At 41.6% G+C, this 19,559-nt stretch overlaps 1 protein-coding gene across 3 annotated transcripts in view; it reads right to left on the bottom strand.

Moving 5' to 3' along the window:
* The window catches only part of gnao1a (guanine nucleotide binding protein (G protein), alpha activating activity polypeptide O, a), a 91,540-nt gene extending 72,186 nt beyond the window's left edge, over positions 1–19,354 (bottom strand). The window contains exons 1-2 of one of the 3 annotated variants that reach the window (XM_072695619.1): positions 18,723–19,354; positions 18,520–18,562 (exon numbers count right to left, since the gene is read on the bottom strand). In XM_072695619.1, coding sequence (XP_072551720.1) covers positions 18,520–18,562; positions 18,723–18,840 — 161 coding nt within the window. In that variant the 5' untranslated portion in view covers positions 18,841–19,354. The remainder of the gene's footprint in view (positions 1–18,519; positions 18,563–18,722) is intronic. The other 2 variants (XM_072695620.1, XM_072695618.1) reach the window with 2 other exon arrangements.
* Between the last annotated feature and the right edge of the window lie 205 nt (positions 19,355–19,559).

Genomic DNA, 19,559 nt, shown 5'->3' with positions numbered 1-19,559 from the left:
GAACTTGGACTGAGGCTGGCGTTAATGCATCAAGAGTCACCAAACATAGACATCTCCAGGACAAGTGATAAAACTGCTGCATTCCTAATGTCAAGCCACTCCTGAACAAGAGACAATGTCACAAGCAGTTTAATTGAGAAAGAAAGAAAGAACAAAGAAAAAAAAAAAAAAAAAAAAGAACTGTTGCTCAGTAGTCCAAATTTAATGTGTTGGTCATCTGCTGGTTTTGGTCCAAAGTCAACACAGCTGATGTTGGATAATATTCCTATCTTTTGTTTTTTAATTTTTTTTTAGACATTTTAATGCATATTCTTTCCCCAGTAATTGTTTAGGGGGGCAATAAAATTCCATATAATTTGGCATTTAACATCAATGCTCATGCACAAACTTGGTTGGGACCATTAGTTCCATTACTCAGTATTCCATTTCAGTATTCCTAATATTTTAGGGTCTCACATTATTTGGATGGTTAGTTAGGGATAGGAACAGGAATAGGTTTGGATCAGGGTAAGGGTTAGGCTTTGGGTCGAGACAGCATCCGAGGTATAAGATCCAAATACAGTATTAGCGTGTAGTATTGTAGTATTTTGGTACTGAGAAATGGTGAAGCCAACAGGGTGTGGTGAGTCAGCTGTGCGTCACTAAGCAAATCCCACTAATGGGGCTGTAATGCTAATGAAGCCTTGTGAATAGATAAAACCCATAAATGCACTAGGCTGGTCCGTGATCTCAGCCACAGCAGCTCCTATGGCTAATTGCACATATATTCAAATTGTAATAGAAAACAGAAATGCTTAATAAATGGTACACAAGGCACAGCACGTTCATGAAATCCTTTCATGGAGATTTTCGATTAAATGAAGCAAATATCATGATTATACTTCACAAATGATTAATTGTGCAGAAATAAACCACACACTGAGCCACCATGCCAGCCTGCATTGAACAGCCCTCAGGCTTCACGTTTAACACCCAAAGGAGAGAGGAGGAACGGAAGACAGACGGTCTGGAGAGTCCGTGGAGAGTTTGTGCACGACGAACACTCGTTTTTCCTCCTTCCCTCTCTTCGGAAGGTTCTGTCTCCCCCTCGCCAACGAAGCCTCGCTGCAGTATGGCGGTGTGTGGGCGGTGGAAAGGCATCATTATAGCTACCGCCAGTTCAGAGGGGCTTATTACTGAGCAACTCATTAAAGTGAGCACGCTCGAGAAAGAGGGGGAAAGGAGAGAGAGAGAGAGAGAGAGAGAGAGAGAGAGAGACACACAGAAAAATCTCATCTAAACTTGGAGCCTGTACTGTTCATGCATAAACCCTTTCATTTCCCTCAGTTCTGAGTCGCTGGTCAGGACTAAGCATGTGTATGTTGTGTTCATGTGTATGCGCCCAAGGGGAAAAGGAGTTGGCCACAGTCCGTCATCTCCTGCTGACAGTTATTACAGAATGACACACACAAAAACACTCTGTGACCTGTATCCAGGGCCAAAAACACACACACTTTCAATGTCACACAGCCACTCATTTATTTCCACACAACACTGACACAAAGGTCTCGAAGCTTACCCTGACAGATTTGTGGATCCCAGAGGTGTTCATGAGAACCTAGAAACTTTAATAAGCACTCAGAGACAAATGCAGGCTTCTACAGACTCACATTTGCGCCACGCCCGACCCCCAAAAAAGTAACATACTTCATTATGCACAATTTAAACTGAAGTATCACTACTGAAAAAAAAAAAAACAGTGTTCACATTTAGGAGAAAATTAGCCTGCTTTGTCTCATGGTTTGGTCCAAACTGCTAGTTAAAGACTGCTAGTTTGTTGCCTATGCTGTTCTCCCACAGTAGTGATGGCGACCCATTTGTAGTGTTCTCCACAGCGTTATTTAGTCTTTAAATTACAGCCAAGTAGAGGTGGGCAATGTGCCGATGTATGATTGTATTGTGATCAATTTTGTTATCGTGACACAATATGCTTTTACAAGTACATCGTCAATATTGACAGTACTTAAAGAAACAGGACTAATTACAAAGATTTTAATTAGTCCTGTTTAACTGGGGAAAAAAAAAATCACTGTACTCAGTATGGCAGAGTATTTGCATAGCAGTTTTAAATTTTTTAGTGAATTTTGTGTGCATGACAAAATAGAGATAAATATTGTGCATCATTAAAATGTCTTTAAATATCTTAATTATTATAATGTTATCATGTCGCTCAGTCCTAAAGCCAAGTATTCTAATTTTCCTGCACTAATCTTTAAACAGGCTACAAAAAAACTAAAAAAAAAAAAAGGTCAGTAAAAACAGAATGTAGCATAAGGGAGATGCTCTCTTACACAGTTTGTAATGACTATTCAATCTTTTTACAATGAGTCAGATCATTTAGCTAAGTGAGGTAATAAAAGCAGATTCTTTCAGGTCTTAATAAACGACTCTTCAGTCGTACTGACAGTATTTAAATCCCAAAGTTAGCCAAGTTTGTGATATGTTATATTAAAATGGTTTTTAGTCAAGTGTTTAATTAACAAACAAAAACATGCAATTAAGTCCCAGTTGGTACAGTCTTCTTCACATGCATGAATGTCCAGGAATCCCCATTCAGCTTACTAAATGAAGCTGCACTTGTATTTCTTCCAGTATCTGTAACTAATTTCTCTTGCAGTTCAACAGCAGTCCTTTTTTTAAAACAATAGTTGCCACAATGCCAAGATATATACAATTTTAGTAAACTAACCGGAGCTGAAATGTCAGCAAAACTAAAAACCTATCTAGCTAGTGGTTAGCAAAGGTGCGCTGTTCATGCAAAGGATCTTTTTTACAGGATCAAATTTTTTACAGACGTCTGTGAAAGGCCACATATTTAAACGAGCCTGTAGTCATAAATAAAAATGGGACAGAAATTAAAAATTAAAAGCTGGCAAATGAAGGCCTACTTTAGTCTGTAACTGTTGGCTGCAAAATAAAAACAAACAAAAAAAATGAAATCTCTCAATTAAAAACAGTATAGCTTATTAAATTTATGAAATTAAAGTTCAGTGAGGGCAGCAGAGGGCCATATGGGGTCATGTGGTAACTAGACAGACTGGCTTTGAACATTTAAGAAAAAATCTTAAAATCACAGGAAATATGTAGTAACAAGCATGTTGTGTAAGATTTCAAGTAAGATAATTGATTCTTATTTACAGAAGAATAAGAATAATAAGAAGTAGGTATAATGTGTCCATTAAAGGTGCAAGGAAAGCATTGTTGGAGGTAAAATAGTATAAATAAGTAATTAACTGAAAAATTGTAAGGCCATACCAGTACACTTAGCACAAACTTCGTATCATAAAAATCAACAAACAGTAGCATCAACACACATCTTATCATGAGGCCTCATTTCCATCCCTACAAGAAAAGTTCCACAATGGAAGGTTTGTTCCAGCACTGCAGAGACTCTGGCAGGAGAACCAAACAGTTCACATCATTAGTTTAAAATGTTCAAACCCACACACTCAAACACACAAACAGAACCCCTCTCACCAGATCCCTTATCTGTCCCCTGCGGGCATATGTCGTGGGTAAGAGCCCCCTTTGTCCCGGCTGTGTGTTTGAGTGGAGCTACTGTCATCACTCCCCCAGGATGAGGCCACTTATCCTGTCTTCTGCACCATCGGAACGTAAGCACAGCGCTTCTATTTATAACCGAAACAATCACAACTCCACTTCCCCAATCTCCCTAACGCCTTGCGGATCAGTCCCTACCACCCTACTTCGTCCCTCAGGAGAGCATTTGCCCTCCTTCAGTGGTCAGCGCCTGATGTCCACTGCGCTGAACCTCGCTGGCTTAGGCTCGGACACGTCGGTCCTATTGATCCTTTTGTTTAAACAACATGAAGACTCTGATCATATAAAAGTATAAGTGTGTATAAAGCATGTGTCCGTCCCCCTCTGCATTTTTGTAATCCATCTAGCTGTCGTGAAATAGTAAACTAATCAGGACTGAGACCTATGCCATAAATACACTGATATGAAATAACATAATATGATATGATAGGATATGGAATTGATACCAGATCATGAAAATGATATTTTGGATTCTGAATACTTCCATAACAGAACGGTCTTATTTTCAGATCCTTCAACTGAACTGCATTTTTTTACAGAACAAGCTGAATATAAAGAAAATTTTAAAGAAATTCCTTAAGTTAAACCGATGAATCAGATGAAGAATTATTTCAAACCATATTGGTGAGTCTCAGTTTTATAAAGACGTGAAAATGCACAACTCATCTTACAAAGCAGTTTATTCAGGTATACCATTAATATGCTTTGTTTAAACTAATGCAAGTGAGTTTGCTTTCAGATCATCTTTAACGTATTTAAGACATATACTAACCAAAATTTTACATAAGTATACTTGACTTATACAGACAAGTATACAAAACAATTTATATTTGGCCTATACCTGTACTTAATCTGTTACACAACATTAGACTTGTGGATTTGACTCATTATAGCTCTTATAGTCCTGTTAATATGGTTTTGGCAAAAGTGCAATGTACAATTTGTCATCTGTTTTAACAGCAACACTATTATCATATTTGGCCAAATAGATTTTTGCCTGGAAGTGTCAGTCCTAACTAGTAAACTATAATAATACTAAGTATTATGTTAAGGTACCATAAAGAAAACTTACTTGCAGCATCAAAACTATTTTTTTTTATTAAACTCTTCTTTGATTGACTCCCATCCTGAAGCAGAATTTACAGAGAAGCAAAGAACATATTTCCAATTCTAACCAATGTATTCTATTGCGGACTGATCTGCAAGGCGTCTAATGTCTGGTATGGGCTACAGGGGTATAAAGCCCCCAGCATTGAGCTGTGGAGCAGTGGAACTGTGTTCTCTGGGATGATGTTGCTCTATCCAGTACTTTTGGGATGAGTTGGGGAGTTTGGTTTGAGTTGGTAATCATCTAATACTCTGACCTCACTAACACTCTTGATGCTAAATACAATCAAATCCTCAAAGCAACGCCCCAAACCAGTCAAAAGCCTTCCCTAGACAGCGAAGATGGTTACGCCAACAAAAACAAGGATAAACTCTTCTTCAATATTCTTGGAAGAAACAATGAATGAGCAGGTGTCCCAATAGTTTTACACATATAGTGTAGTTGTAAAACTGAACAGTACAGTAAGAGGGACTCCTTGCTTAAATAATTGCCAAAAAAAAAAGGAAAGTTACATCATTAGTGATTTTTTAAAAGCAAATTGGCAAAGCAGTGATTTTCCAGCCCAATTCTTATTAGTTTACTGACCTTTTTAGTAACAAGCAACAAATATATAACATTATTAATTTACTTTTTTCCCATGAAGCTCAAATTTTGTCAGCTTAATAAAGACACTGATGGGCAAAGTCCTAACATCACAGGTGTGCATGCACTTCAGACAGAACATTTTAAAATGTTGGTGTAATGCAAAAACTTCATATCTCCATTTTTCCAGCATTTCGGTTCATCACAAAAAAGGGTTGGGTTTGTTTGTTATAAAGGTTGCACGATTAGAATAGGGCAGAACCTAAATTGGCTGATTGGTTGCTCCAACAAAAAAATGGTCAATCATGCAAAGTCTTCTCATAGCCTGATTTTGTCTTGGGGATATATACAGATAGTCACTGTTACCAGTCACCTTTTTTTGTGTTGACTTTGACTTAATCTGAGCATCGTATTTACATCACATCAAGCTTTATGATGAATGGTATAAAATGACTAAATGAATTAAAAAAAAAAAAACTTTTACCCTTTACCTTTCCACTAGGAGTCAGATTTTGACACATATTCTAGGAGAAGCCAAAAACCTGAACTGTCAGTCAAAGTAAAAAGATTTTATTCCAAATAATTTTGGAGCATTTCTTACTAGTCCACTCATAATGAAGCTTTGACGCAGTATAAAGGACAAACGCTACGCTAACACCGAAACGGGAAGGAGCTGCCTGGATGAAGCAGGTTACGAAATGTGCCTGAAAACAGTCAACACTCCTAAGACCAGTTGCTCGAATTTGTGACTCAGATATGAGGCTTTATTCTCTAAACGGGTGTGATTTAAGCCTCAGATACCCGGAAGTTCCTGGCTATACATTGATGTCCATGGACCACTGGTTCTTTAGTAATTTGGATGGATTCCTGTCGAGTCCAACCACCTTTAACTTGAGCAGATAAGGGCTTGTTTCATTCCCGGTTTGGCCGCTGTCCCTAGTAAAAGCAGCCATGTTAAAGAATGTTTTGCTAATCAAGCCGACTAAAGGGGGTGTGTTCCAGTAGGAACATCTTCAGTGCCATACGTCAGTGCATACCCTCTATATAATGAGAGTTCCATTTTCATTCAGCTAAAGTGGCAATAACTTAAAACATCTAAAAACAAAGCAAGTGCCCATGTAATGATAATTAGGTTGCTCAAATTATGTATGTCGCAAGATCACAACACAATCAGTCCATTTTTGACTCATTTTCTATTCTATTCATTTTCTATTGCACCCCTACAAACAAACAAATAAGACAGCTGAGAACTGAACATAAACAATTAATCGAATCAAGAAAAAAAGGGTTTTTTTCCTTAGAAAAGTTGATTGAATAAAACTCTCATTTAAGAGATTTTTTTTCTCATGGCTGTCAATCATTAAAGAACTGCTTAACTAAATATATTGGAGTATCAAATTCTAATCTAAAATTCAAATATACAATGGTATCAATCAATATTAGCAGTTAATATATGTCAATTTAACATAATTAATAGTTATTAAAAACTTTCTCAACCTACAGCTCAATAAACTGTGCATATACCACCATTCTGCTCATTCCACACAGGCCAGCCTTTTTGAGCCTGGGCAATTTTTGATGCATTACAGAAATTAGTACTGCATTAGCTCTGCTACATGGCTCTTAACCAATCATCTTTCCTTCTGCTTTACACCCCGCCCATCTGAAGCTCCATGACCACGCCCACTTTCTCCTCTTACAGTAAACCATCTCTGCCCCTCCCCCTCTGCACATCCAGCTAGTTTGTCATCCTCTAATTATGGCAGTCATCCTCATCTCCATGACAACAGAGTGAGAGAAGAGAGCAAGAGAAAGGGGCGAGGGGAGGGAGGGGGGATGGAGAGAGCGAGAGACTGGAGTGTGAAGGGAGGGGAGGAGGGGGTAGACAATAAATGGGCTGAGGCAGCACATCCTCAGCACTACCCAGAAGCCTGCGCGAGCTGCTCAACTAGCAGGTGCTGTCTGCTTCTGACCTGAGCCTCCATTACTTATCTACTGTACACAATTCACACGCCATTTCCCGTAAAGCAGACAGGCGGCTTTTCCTGCCGGATCGTTTTCCAACAGATTACCGTAACCCGGCGAAGCTGCTTTGAGTTTCAAGCCTGCAGAAAGAGAGAAGTGAGGAGTGAGAAAGCAGAAGTGCTCCACCCTGTGTATCTGTGGCTTTCAAACAGAACAATGGCCTCGAGTTCACATCTGCAGTTGCGTTTTAAGGAAAAGTAGACTGTGTGAACATACAAGATCTCGATTGTGTGCACATGCACGTGTATGTGTGTGCGCGCATGTACGCAGATGCTGTGTGCACACGGGCATCCCCAGGGCCGAGGGCCGCAGGGAGCCTGCTGACACACGGTCCAATTTAGCGCAACACGCGGTCTCCAGGTAAAGGTAACTGCCACACACAAAGCAAAACACAGTCACAACCGGCAGCAATTAACGCCCTTCAAACACCTCCACACACAGCACTCCTACGGCATAATACCAGCTAACAGGTGCCGTCAACACCCCGACGCAAACCTGTTATTTACACTCAGCAGTGCGGTAAACTAGCTAAGTGGGGTTTAAGGTTTTATTCTATACTTGCATTAACATATGCTATTTTGAGATGCCTATTCAAAGCAGCACACAAACAAAGCAGTCAGGTAGCACATCTGTAAGGTACCTATAAGGATCACACTTTTATAACTAACCAGATTAATGTAGACACTTTTCAACATCTTTTCTAATGGGGAAAAGATGGGGATTGGCTTTTTAACGTTTATCTATCTATCCACAAGTACTTTAGGAGGTTTAGGTTAAAGGACTGGGGCCCATCCCAAAAGCTTAAACCAGTGTCCATGGTGGTTTTGAGGTATATGTTGGATCACACAGGCTGTAACAGTAGTAGGATCACTCCCATGCTTAACAGATTGCAACATATTTTTGGTAATTGTGGCCAGACAGTTCTATTTTGACTTCATCAGTTCACAGCATACCGAAATTCATCTGGCTTGTCTAGACATTCTGCAGCAGTTTTGTGCCGTAAAGATTTGCTTATGACTTTTCCATAAAGATTGTGTTTGTACAAGCAATGCAGCACATTTCATGCAGGTTATTGGTAGTTGAATTTGGGGGGGGGGGTTGATTTGTGTGTCTTACCAGCATACAAAAAGTTCTCCTAGCGTTTTCTAAGTCTTCAAGATCTTATCTTGACCTTCACAATTACCCTGAAGTATCATTTCCTAACAGTCCTCACTATAGAATCCACAAGCCGAAAACGTGTTTCTTTCCCCTGCCTTGTGGGCATCAATGACATTCTTTTTTTTTCTTTTTTTTTTTTGATCTTTAGACATTTATATGGGGGGGAGGGCATGGCTGCTAAGTGTTAGCACAAAGTTTGACCGGTCAGAATCAGAAAAGCTTGGAAATTTGATTCAGCTCACCAGTCATAATTACAATTGCCTGATATGCCTGAGGCCTGATTTGCTAATCAAGGTCTAAGAGCTTACTGGAAAAAAAAATCTGAGGTTTTGCAATCCTTAGGGTATCCAAACCTCTACACAGGCCACACTGATTTAGATTTCTTGTTTTATGTTAGGAAGGATAGACCTGTCCAACAAACCACACAATTGAGGTGCTTCACACTGAAAAATATATAATAACTTATGATAAATGATCCATGGATTTAGCATTTTTGTGATCTACAGAATAAAATAAAAATAAAAAAAAACACAGATGCACAAATATGCACTTTAAAAATGTGCTCCGCTTGGACATGACCATTTCATATACCATAAAATATATTATTAGTTCCCTTTATCTGGACATTCTCTGTTGTTTAACACCACTCATGATCCATTTAACGCAACAAATATAACATGATTGCTTTCATTGCTCAAAAAGCCGCATTAAATGTAACTAAATATCTCTTGAAGTAAGCAAATGGCAAGATGAATTTAGACTCCCTTTATATTTGAAATGCCATGTCTATCATTATTGGACAGCCCAGGAATCAGACAGATGGTGTAAAATCAGCTGATCCGAGATCAGAGCAGTGCATGGCCACAGCCATCTCCTCAGTAAAACACTGTGTGTGTGGTCTGTCCGGGGCCTCAAATCTGCTCAACTTAAACAACACAATGATACAAAGGAGCTTTGTCTCTTGACCGACCGCACCACACTCCACCACACACACCATGTGAATCACCCCCCCCCCCCCACACACACACACACACACACACACACACACACACACACCATGTGAACCACCCGCCACCCGCCACCCCCCAACACACACACACACACACACACACACACACACACACACACACAAGATTGGGAGCTAAAGGTGAGAGAAAGTTCTATAGTTTACTTGATAGCACTTGACATTCCTGCACCTGGCCTGGCCTCTCCACCACTTGCTTCACTCATTCGTTTTTTTTGTTTATCCTTCCACTCTTTAATATCTACTTCATTCTACAGATGCGCTGGCATCTAACTGCTTTGCAACCCAGTGTGTAACAACAGAACGCTGTGAGCCTCAGGAAGCATTCAGTTTCATATGCTGTACACACGGCTAGCGGGACCCAAAAAAGGCTCTTAATCCCCCCCTTCAGTGGCTTTGCCTGTCTGAGTCTCTGAGCCACAGCAGGATGATGGATGACGCTTCACAGTTTGGACTTAGTTTTGAGGGAGAAAGAGAGGAAAGAAAGCGAGGACAGAGGCAGAGAGAGTTTATTTTCACAGCTTAACTCACACTCCTCTCCCGGAGTAAATGTATATGAGATTACTGAGCAGTCAATATCTAAGGGAGAGACAAGGATTGCCTGGCTCCAAAATTCACAGACATCAGGCCACAGCTCCTGAAGTCAATGCATAGAAAGGAAAAATAGGAGTAGAGCAGATTTCTCAACACTCAATAAAATCAACATCTTGGGCTAAATATACTGTGGAGACCTGAGCGAGCATAATTAGTCATGGTTAAAGCAACAGTATGTAACATTTGTACCTACGAATAATAGCTTCAAAATGAATGTAATGCCCCATGAATGTAATGACCTGTAAAAGGGAGAATAACATCTCTATTATTGCCTCTGGGATGAGCATGCTAACTGCACTATGTAACTTTGGTGGACATGGAAGCGCTCGTGAGAATTGCATAATGCTGCACAACCAGTCACATGCATGTAGTCCTGAACTATTACTCTACCACATCAGCCCACATGCTTCCTTCCTTCCTGCCTACACTGTTCTGTATCTCTCAGCTTGATCAGAAATGCAAGTGAAAAAGAGGGTCCTCTAGAAGTGGCTCAAATTACACTTCAACTGTAAGGGGATCAAGAAATACCAATTCTCACACAATGCTGATATAAATAGTGCAAGTGTTGAAATGTTGAAACTTCTGTATTCAGCTTTTGGTTGCACTTTTTTTTTATTTTCTGTTACTCAGATGACAAATTTTTAATTTTGTTAGCATAATACACAGTATGCCGTTTTCAGCATGCTGAGTGTTTTAGTGCTTTAAAGCAACACTATGGAAAAATTGCAGCTCCTGCTCCTGGGCTCCCCCTGCAGCCAGAAAGTGTAATTCAAGCTTTGAGACACAGTTCTGGACAGGCTGAGAGAAACAGAACTTTCACTAAAAGTAGTAAAAGAAGCATGTGGACTGACATGGTGCAGGAACATCTCCAGATTTGAAACAAATGACTCGTTAGGCAGTGTTACACAGTTCTCAAGTGTCATCTTCCCTGCTACTCCAGAGTTACATACATGAAGCAAATATTGGGTTTTGTGAAAATGTCTTTAAATATCTAACCACATCACCCACCCCTAGCATTAAATCCACTTTTCTGTCTTTGAAAGGCTATCCGTGGCTTTATTGTTAGGTTAAGTCCATTCTTATTGCAAGGCCTTTTTAGAAACTGCATATTACTCATAACACCAATCTGTAGATTACTTATTTATTAGTATAATCAATGAGAATGGGTCTAAATAATAACAGAGTTTAATGGATATTGATCGTTTGATCACTCTGCTGTCGAAGATGAAATACTGTGGTGATTTTTGCATGAACAGGTAAAACTCTCCCCAATGCAAAGAGGATGCAAAAGGGCTGGCTGCAGTGACACAGACACTGCTCTTTGTAATCATTCAAGTGAATCAGGAACTCCCCCACGCTACACATAACGGACAAACAAACAAATAAGGGCATGACATGTTCTACAAAGTTCCGGCTGCAGTGTGTGTGTCCTCTTGATAACCCACATTCCAGAGTAAGGAAAGAGAGTGTGAGAAAGAGAGAGACACAGAGAAATAGAGACAGAGATAGAACTGTCATGCAGGATAAGGTCAGTTTGAGGATATTACAGTAAGGGTCTGGGAACCGAACACATGAGAGCCGTTTGTTCTCCCTCAGCTTAATCAAATCCAATCACATCAACTGGGGCGCACATGAAACCCCCTCAATTAGGCGAGGGGTGGAGCAAGGGGGAGAAAGCGAGGGCATCAGAGAGCAGCGTCTGTTTGGTAATGCCATATGGACAGCAGTCCAGTATTTCACCATGCTGCACGTTGCATCACTGCTCCTTCCTTCTCTGTTTCTACATAATGACTCAGAGTTTCCCTTCATACACACACACACACACACACACACACACACACACACACACACACACACACAGAGACACATACAAGAGCCAGCAGAGTGTGTTTTGTGGCCATATCTTCCCCCAGTTGAAGTGCACTTACTAGAGTGAGGCCCAACTGTCTGACGCTGTGCTACGTTCACCCTACGATGTTGTGGTTATCGACATGTCACCTTCTTAGAAATGCATTTCCTCTTAAAGGAGAAACAGAAACAGTGAGATACACACAGACAAACAACCACTGGCCATCTGCACAAATAAAAACAGTCCTTACAACACACACACACGTGCAAGCGCGCACACAAGTGTAAATACACTCTTTCACTCACATATTTCCCTGGAGAGTGACGACGTTAAATTAAGTTTGAGGAGCTGAATTAGAATAGGATTCAGGCAGAGGTGTTTACTGATCACCATCACAATAATTATGCAAAAGAAGTGATTATCATCATCACACATAATACGCTTATTATTCTTATATTATTGTAATTATTAAAATGAATAATAATAACAATAATAATTATAATAACTATAAAAGTAAGACAAATCAAGTATCCGGAAATATTCAAGTTTTGCAATGCTATCTTCTCGCAAAATTAGATTCACGTAATATCGCCCACGCCCACACACAAGGCATCAGTCATTGGCCAAAAAAGAGCCACGCAGTTCTAAATGTAGCGCAACTATGTTTTTCTGACATTGCACAACCATGTACAAACGCATGTGTATGGTAAACCCCTTACACCCCACCAATTCTGTACTTAAACCCACACTTCATTACTTCATTACAGACATTTACGTCTGTTTCATAGGCCCTAAAATAGTACCCTGTGGGATTTTAGAAAACCTACCCAGACTATTAACCTAGGACTTAAAGCGCTAAATTAAGAAAATAAAAACTTCCAGTGTGATTACTGCTGTGACTAGATATGGTACAAACGTCTTGTGGGTGCATGTTTGGAAACTGCTGCACTACTTTATAGCCTGTAGCACTGGTATACAGGAAATGAGCTTGTAACAAGGTTACAGTTGTATATTGTTTTTGGCGGGGGCATTATCCTACCTTTGTCACAGAAGTGAGCAGAGGTGAGTAACTTTTGCTTACCCAGCTGCTGCTACATTTATGGCATTTGACACCCTTTTTCAGATCATCTAATCCCCAGACTCTTACTGGTAAAATCTGGTGTTGCCTAGGTGGTTGACACGGTCCATCAACTTAGCTACTAATAAAGCTATACCAACTACTATAGTTAGTTTTCACTAGACATCAATGGGGCACTCTTTACAAACGGGGTTGTTCAAGGATACTTCAAAGTAATGGTCTAAGAGTCCAACACACATTTCTCATGTCTACTACATATCTACTGATACTGATGGATTAAAAAAACATACTGTAGCAATTAGGACTAAATCCAACTAGATTAGCATTGAATGAAATGTAACGCTTATTTCTACAAGGTTACAGATGCAGAAAGTATATTAAAATGCAATAGCTTGGCACTGTCTAAATAGTCTCCTCTCCTAGAGTACAAATACATTATGAATCAGTTTGAAACATCTATCTGATGCAGATATTATTTTAAGTCTTTATGTTAACATTGGTTTAGCAGCATCAGACGTTTTTGCCCAATAAACCTTGCAGTTGCATGTCTAATTATTGATTGCTACACTACGCAAAAAGGGTTCTATATAGTACTGAAAACAGGTTATTTGACTCAAGGTTAGTGAAATATTTTTTGCTGCTGCATAGAACGGTTTTCCACCTATTCTAAAGAACTTTATCAGCCACATGGTTCATTGAGTTGGTATGATTGTATTAGATTCACAGTCTTTACAAACAAACCCTTGATGCTTTTAAAAGAGTGTAGGTCATTAGGTCAACACAGTTCAACAGAGTTCTCCTTTCTGGTCAGCATTAATGAAGTTCATTTTGACACGGTCCTGCTCATGTCATGGATATTTCGCTCTGCAATAATACAAAGAATGTGTGCTAATGCCAGCTGAGGGAACAGATCTCCATTGGTCTGCAGATGGATGCTAGTTGAACAGCTGGGCCCATCCCCTCATAGCCTGAGCCGTTTCAATTAGCCTGATGCAGTGCAGGCCCGGGCGTTTAAAACACGGACATATTGTAGAAGCCACTTTATAAAAATAAACACTTTAAATCCTGGCCCACTGTTCCAAAAAGGCCGCCGGAGGTCAGCTTTTAAAGGATAAAATATCTAGCAGGCCTGGATTACTGTTCACAAGCAAAGGACACACAGATCAGAGAGCAGAAATGAGCCTATATTGGCTTAAACTCTTTAGGAGATAGAGGCCTGATCTGAAATCTGATGATTTGATTACATAAATGGCAGCACTGCTAAAGATGAAAAGAACAGGCAGTTTTTCTAGGCATATAGGAGTTTTTTAATGTTTTCTTTTTTAAGGTACAGTGTCTTGCCATCATACCCAGCTGGCACGTTTACATCTCTGCCATTCAGGGCATATGAGCAGGGAATGTGTTCTCAAGAGTTCACCACAGAACTATTCTGCCCCCACCTTACACTCGCTAACCCTACACACACATTTCTCCCTCCCTCGCCCTCACACACACACACACACACACACACACACACACACACACACACACACACACACAATCCCAGTCCACTCCCTTAGGAATAAAAGCTGGATGCAATTCTCAGAAGAGAATGACAATGGAGGGAAAGCATTAGGTAAGAATTAAAAGGCAGTGAGAATGGAAGAACAGAACGTGTATTGGTGTGATCAGTGTCAGGTTATTCAGACTTCCACTCTTGCCCTAAAATGATCTAATGAAGTACACACTACCGCTGCTCCCCGGAGGCTCAAGTACACTATAATCACAGGATTTACTAACATCACTCACTGTCTCTCACTCACTCACATACATCACACAAACATCACTGCATGTAGGGATGGGCAATATGACTGCATGTCATCACTATTGTGATAAATGACAGCATCTTACGCTCATCTGAGGACACTGTAACACACAACTACACATTGCGATTTTTAGCCAAAAGTGTATCAGAACAACTTATCGGACTGGGTTTAAAACACAACCCAGAATGAACCACTGTCCGACACTACATTACATCTTCACGTGTAAACTAATTTATTTTTTTTTTTAAATCAATACTGTGTTTGAGAATTGAAGAACACAGTACTAAAAACATATCACAATATTTTAATACAGCAATGTTTTCTTACACTCCTTTATTTGCCCTAGAGTAGACATTGTACACAGTGATATTGTCAGTAGTTCTAGGACAGTAAACAGCAGGCTATTTTATTTAGACCAGGTACACACAAACACCTCATGTCAAAATAAACAGCACACATCCCAGTCTCATCCTCCTATTTGCCACTGTAGCCTTTGGCGATTGATCAGTAGAGATATACATATACACACACAAAAAAATAATCCCCTCTTGTTCTCACAAAACACAACAGCCACACCCTATTCCCTGGATGACATTACATAACTCTGACGACTCCTATCTGAACACTTCTTCAGTCACTTCAAATGTGCTTCCTCATCTACTTATTTTTTTTGAAGACTTTCACCAAATCCTTTACACAGCAACATGTATTGGTTATTCATTGATAGCTAACATGGATCCCAAAGTTACCTCAAGAAATCCAGCTCAGTGGTGTATAGGCTTGGTATGACCAAATGGTCCTAAACAGGATGAAAACATTTCTCAGCTCTGCTCTTTGAGGCAGTACCATCCTAACAGTCCTCAAAAAGTAATGGAAGCTGAAAATGGGTGATTACGACTACCCATCAGTACTGATCCCCATAAAGCCAGAGTGTTTTCAGAACAGCCTCAATGCAGGTACTAAATAATACCACTCAACCACACACATTCTACCATTGCCCTTATTCTCTATCTTTCCAAACAGAAACTAACAAACCGGCACACATGTGCAACACAGAAATACCCAATGAAACTACACATCATAAAGCTATGTGGAAGGTGGCAGCAGTCATATACTCCATCCTAAATATCATCCTAAAAGGGATCAGTCAAGGACTTGCCGCAGTTTAGTTTTAGAGATACTGAGCAGTTTTAATCTCAGAAATTATAGTTAGTTCTTTTGCAATAGCAAGGGAGTGACTAGATCAACACTGCACAGCATGGCAAAGTCCCTTCGTATGCTGCAAGTCATGATATCCTGAGGTTGAACTTTGTCGATGTTCATTTTTTATTTTAGAAGGATTAGTCAAGATTTTTACTTCCAAGTCACTCAATATGCAGACTACATGCTGCTGAAGGCCCTATTAACATCTGTCTTTATTATGAGGCTCAATTTGGCATCTTAATCATTCGTTTTTATTCAGACTTACCTCATTCTTCATTCTACCTGACAAATAAGAAGCCATGTCCAGATTCTTAAATCACTTAATCACGTACCAAAGAACATTCACATTCAAAATACTTCAAGTAGGACGATTTCGAGACCAATTTGTCAAATATAGACTGGGAACATTAGACTTCTGAACCCGTGGATTACTGACAGAAATGTGTGTTTGAGGATGACAAGCTAGCCGTGGGAGATTTGTTCTCACTCTGTTCAAAACGTTCCCAGAAACAATCACTGGTATGTTTCTTTTCTCATTTAATTCTATTAATGGCTTTACATTGCATTTAAGGGGTGTTTTTTTTTAGGCTGGCAAAACCTTCTGATCATATAACAGTGATGTATAACCTTTCCACCGTAACACATCAAATTACATCAATTTGACCCCTCTGCCCAGGTATGAAAATGTCATGCAGCCTAGCGTACATTATGAATGTGTCAATCCTCAGGATCTTCAGTCTGCAGGATTAACCCCAGTTTGGAAAATATGTTTGATAGATTCTTAAAATGACCAAAATATGTTCACTTAGATTTTTAAAACGACACCTTTATGACAAATATCCCATCAGAAATGGGAAAGGGGCATTCAGAGGGAGGGAGCACATATATACATATACAGAGAGAGAGAGAGAGAGAGAGAGAGAGAGAGACATAGCTCCAACGTTTGGGAAAAATCCATTCCGTGCTTTTCTCGAACCGCTCCAGCTCCGGAAAGCGCCGACAGGAGCCGAACGGAGCCGAGCGCTGGGCTCTGCTGGGCGCTGTCCACCACCGACAGCGCCTGAAATACTCACACTCACCAAAGCGGCGTAAAGCAGAGCAGCAGCACCACAGAACACACCCGAATCACCCGCTCGAGCACACCTAGCACACACGGGTGCTGCGTTGAAACGCCTCTGTTTGGCAAGGTCTACAGGGATTCAGATCCGACTGGAAAATGGCAGGTTCATCTGAACACTCGAGACTCGGGGACAGAGCGTTAAGCCGAGGCGTTATCTCGCACAAATACAGCACACGAAACCTTCACCAACCACAAATCTAAACATAACTACACTGCCTCGATCTGATAGTCTACCACCCAGCTCGCTGCGGTAAAGGCTTTTCATAATGTGGCCACCAGACGACGAAGGCAGGCGAGGTAGGCAGGCAGGCTGACTGACTGACTCGGACAGGAAACGCCACAGAAATGCAGCAGCAGCCCAGCCTTAACAGGCCCGTATGAGGGAGCACGACTGAAATGGCTTTTCTAGGGAATGGGTGGGCTACTGTAAACTGTAAACGCAGGCGAGCTGTTCAGTGCTCAGTTTGGGTGTAATGGCTGCGTGAAAATAAAAATGGCCGAGTGAACAAGTTAGGGTGTTACCACCCCCCCCCTCCACCACCACCACCGCCGCCCCCCCAACCCTGCTGCCACCTCCCCACCCCCATTTCTCTATGCTCAATCATAACCCACCATCACAAGAAGGCCGGTATCACCTGGAACATGGCAGCGAACAGCCTGCAGCATTAACACCTGAAAGCCAGGAACAATAATGATGATCTACATAAAAGCTACAGTGAGCTACAGGCTCCCAGCAAGCCCAATAACGCCCACTAGGCTAAATGTATGAGCTAGAAATACCGTATTTACACAGATTAATGATTTTCAGCTCGATAGAAAAGAGACTAGAAGAATCACGACGCTCCTCCGCATCAAAAGCGCTAAATCTCAGCCCTACAGTAGCCTCCGTGCTATCAGGCGGAGCAAGGCACAGCCTAACCCTGCCTGCATGTACACACCGTGATACCCCGTCCTTCACAAAACACCGAGCTAAAGCAGAAACAGGGAGATGTGAGGAAGAGAAAGGGCATGGAGGTCTAATTAGTGGAGCAGTGTGAGGTGGCCCCGAGCCTGGTCCGTTTGTAATGTGGGCTACTGACGTGCTTAGAGCAGGTCGGCTTCAGCACCATGTTGGCGAACAGCACGACCGCAGGCGTTTCCTCCCCGAGCCGAGCAGGCGCCGTCAAACACGGACACTGTAAGTGTTACACTGTGGCATCCTCCCTTTCTGTGAGGTGAAGCACTCCTCGATAATATGGCGGACCTTAGCGTCCGTTCGCCATCAGGCAATAAATGGTGTGTGTGTGTGTGTGTGTGTGTGTGTGTGTACGTGTGTGTGTCCAAGATCAGAGTACACATTAACCGAGAAATCTCATTTACATTATGGCACTTACTTCATCTGTTTCACGATGGTGCTTTTACCAGACTCCCCAGCTCCTGTAAGACACAAGAGACACGAGGGAATCAGGACTGCACTCACAGAGGTGGAGAAACCAGGATTAAACCTTTAAACGCGGAGCCGCATAGCGAATGATAATCTCTGACCAGAGACCAGGTCCACTCCCACCCTCCCCGGTGAAGAGGCGCGTTAGCCTACCTAGCAGGAGCAGTTTCACATCCTTCGCCGCAGTGATTCCGTCCTCTTTCAGGTTTTTCTCGATGGCTTTGCTCCTGTCCAGAGCCGCTCTCTCCTCGGCGCTCAGTGTACATCCCATGACTAGACGGACCACAGGCTCTTTCTATCAGCTCCAAAACCGGCGAGGTGCGAGAAAAAAGCGAGCACTCCGTGGTTTATTTCACCTCGAGATTTCTTCCCTAGCTATCTTTCTCCTAGCTCTCTCTCTCTCTCGCCCTCTCTCTCTCACTCTCCCTCTTTCTCTCTCTCTCACTCACTCACTCGCTCGCTCGCTCTCGCTCTCTCTCTTTCACTCTCGCTCGCTCCCTGACAACGGCTAGCTAGAGCATTAAAAGCAGCAGAAAATCCCGCAAAACGACAGCCTGGGCGATAAGAAGCTGTAAACCGGCTCGGCTCTCCGTCTCTTTCGGTCGTGGCGCTGTTTCCTCGGGCAGAGGCAGGCGGTGGAGGGGAGGGGGGGTCTATCTATCGCTCTTTCTCTACTGGGCGGCGGCGGCAGTGGCGGTGGAGGCGAAGACGGCGACGGCTGCTAGCATCGTTTAGCTCTGCTCACAATGGAGGGTCAGCGAAGAGAGAGAGCGGGAGCGCGCGCGCCGAGCACGTTACGTGGTTTTTGTTTTTTTCCCTTTCTTTTTCCCACCCGTCTTCCGACAAGCCCCGCCTTCCCCGCGCTGGGATTGGACAGAAGTCCAGCACCAGGATTGGTTGTTCTTTCCTACTGGCTGGCAGTGAATGCTAGCCACTGCCTTGTCAGATAAACTAGCCAATCCTAGCTCAGCAGGAGAAGACTATCCACTC

The sequence above is a fragment of the Salminus brasiliensis genome, chromosome 13, assembly GCF_030463535.1.
Source record: "Salminus brasiliensis chromosome 13, fSalBra1.hap2, whole genome shotgun sequence".
NCBI classification, from domain to species: Eukaryota; Metazoa; Chordata; class Actinopteri; order Characiformes; family Bryconidae; genus Salminus; species Salminus brasiliensis.
The sequence above is the reverse complement of the archived record's forward strand: the minus strand, read 5'-3'. Positions and strand labels throughout refer to the sequence as shown.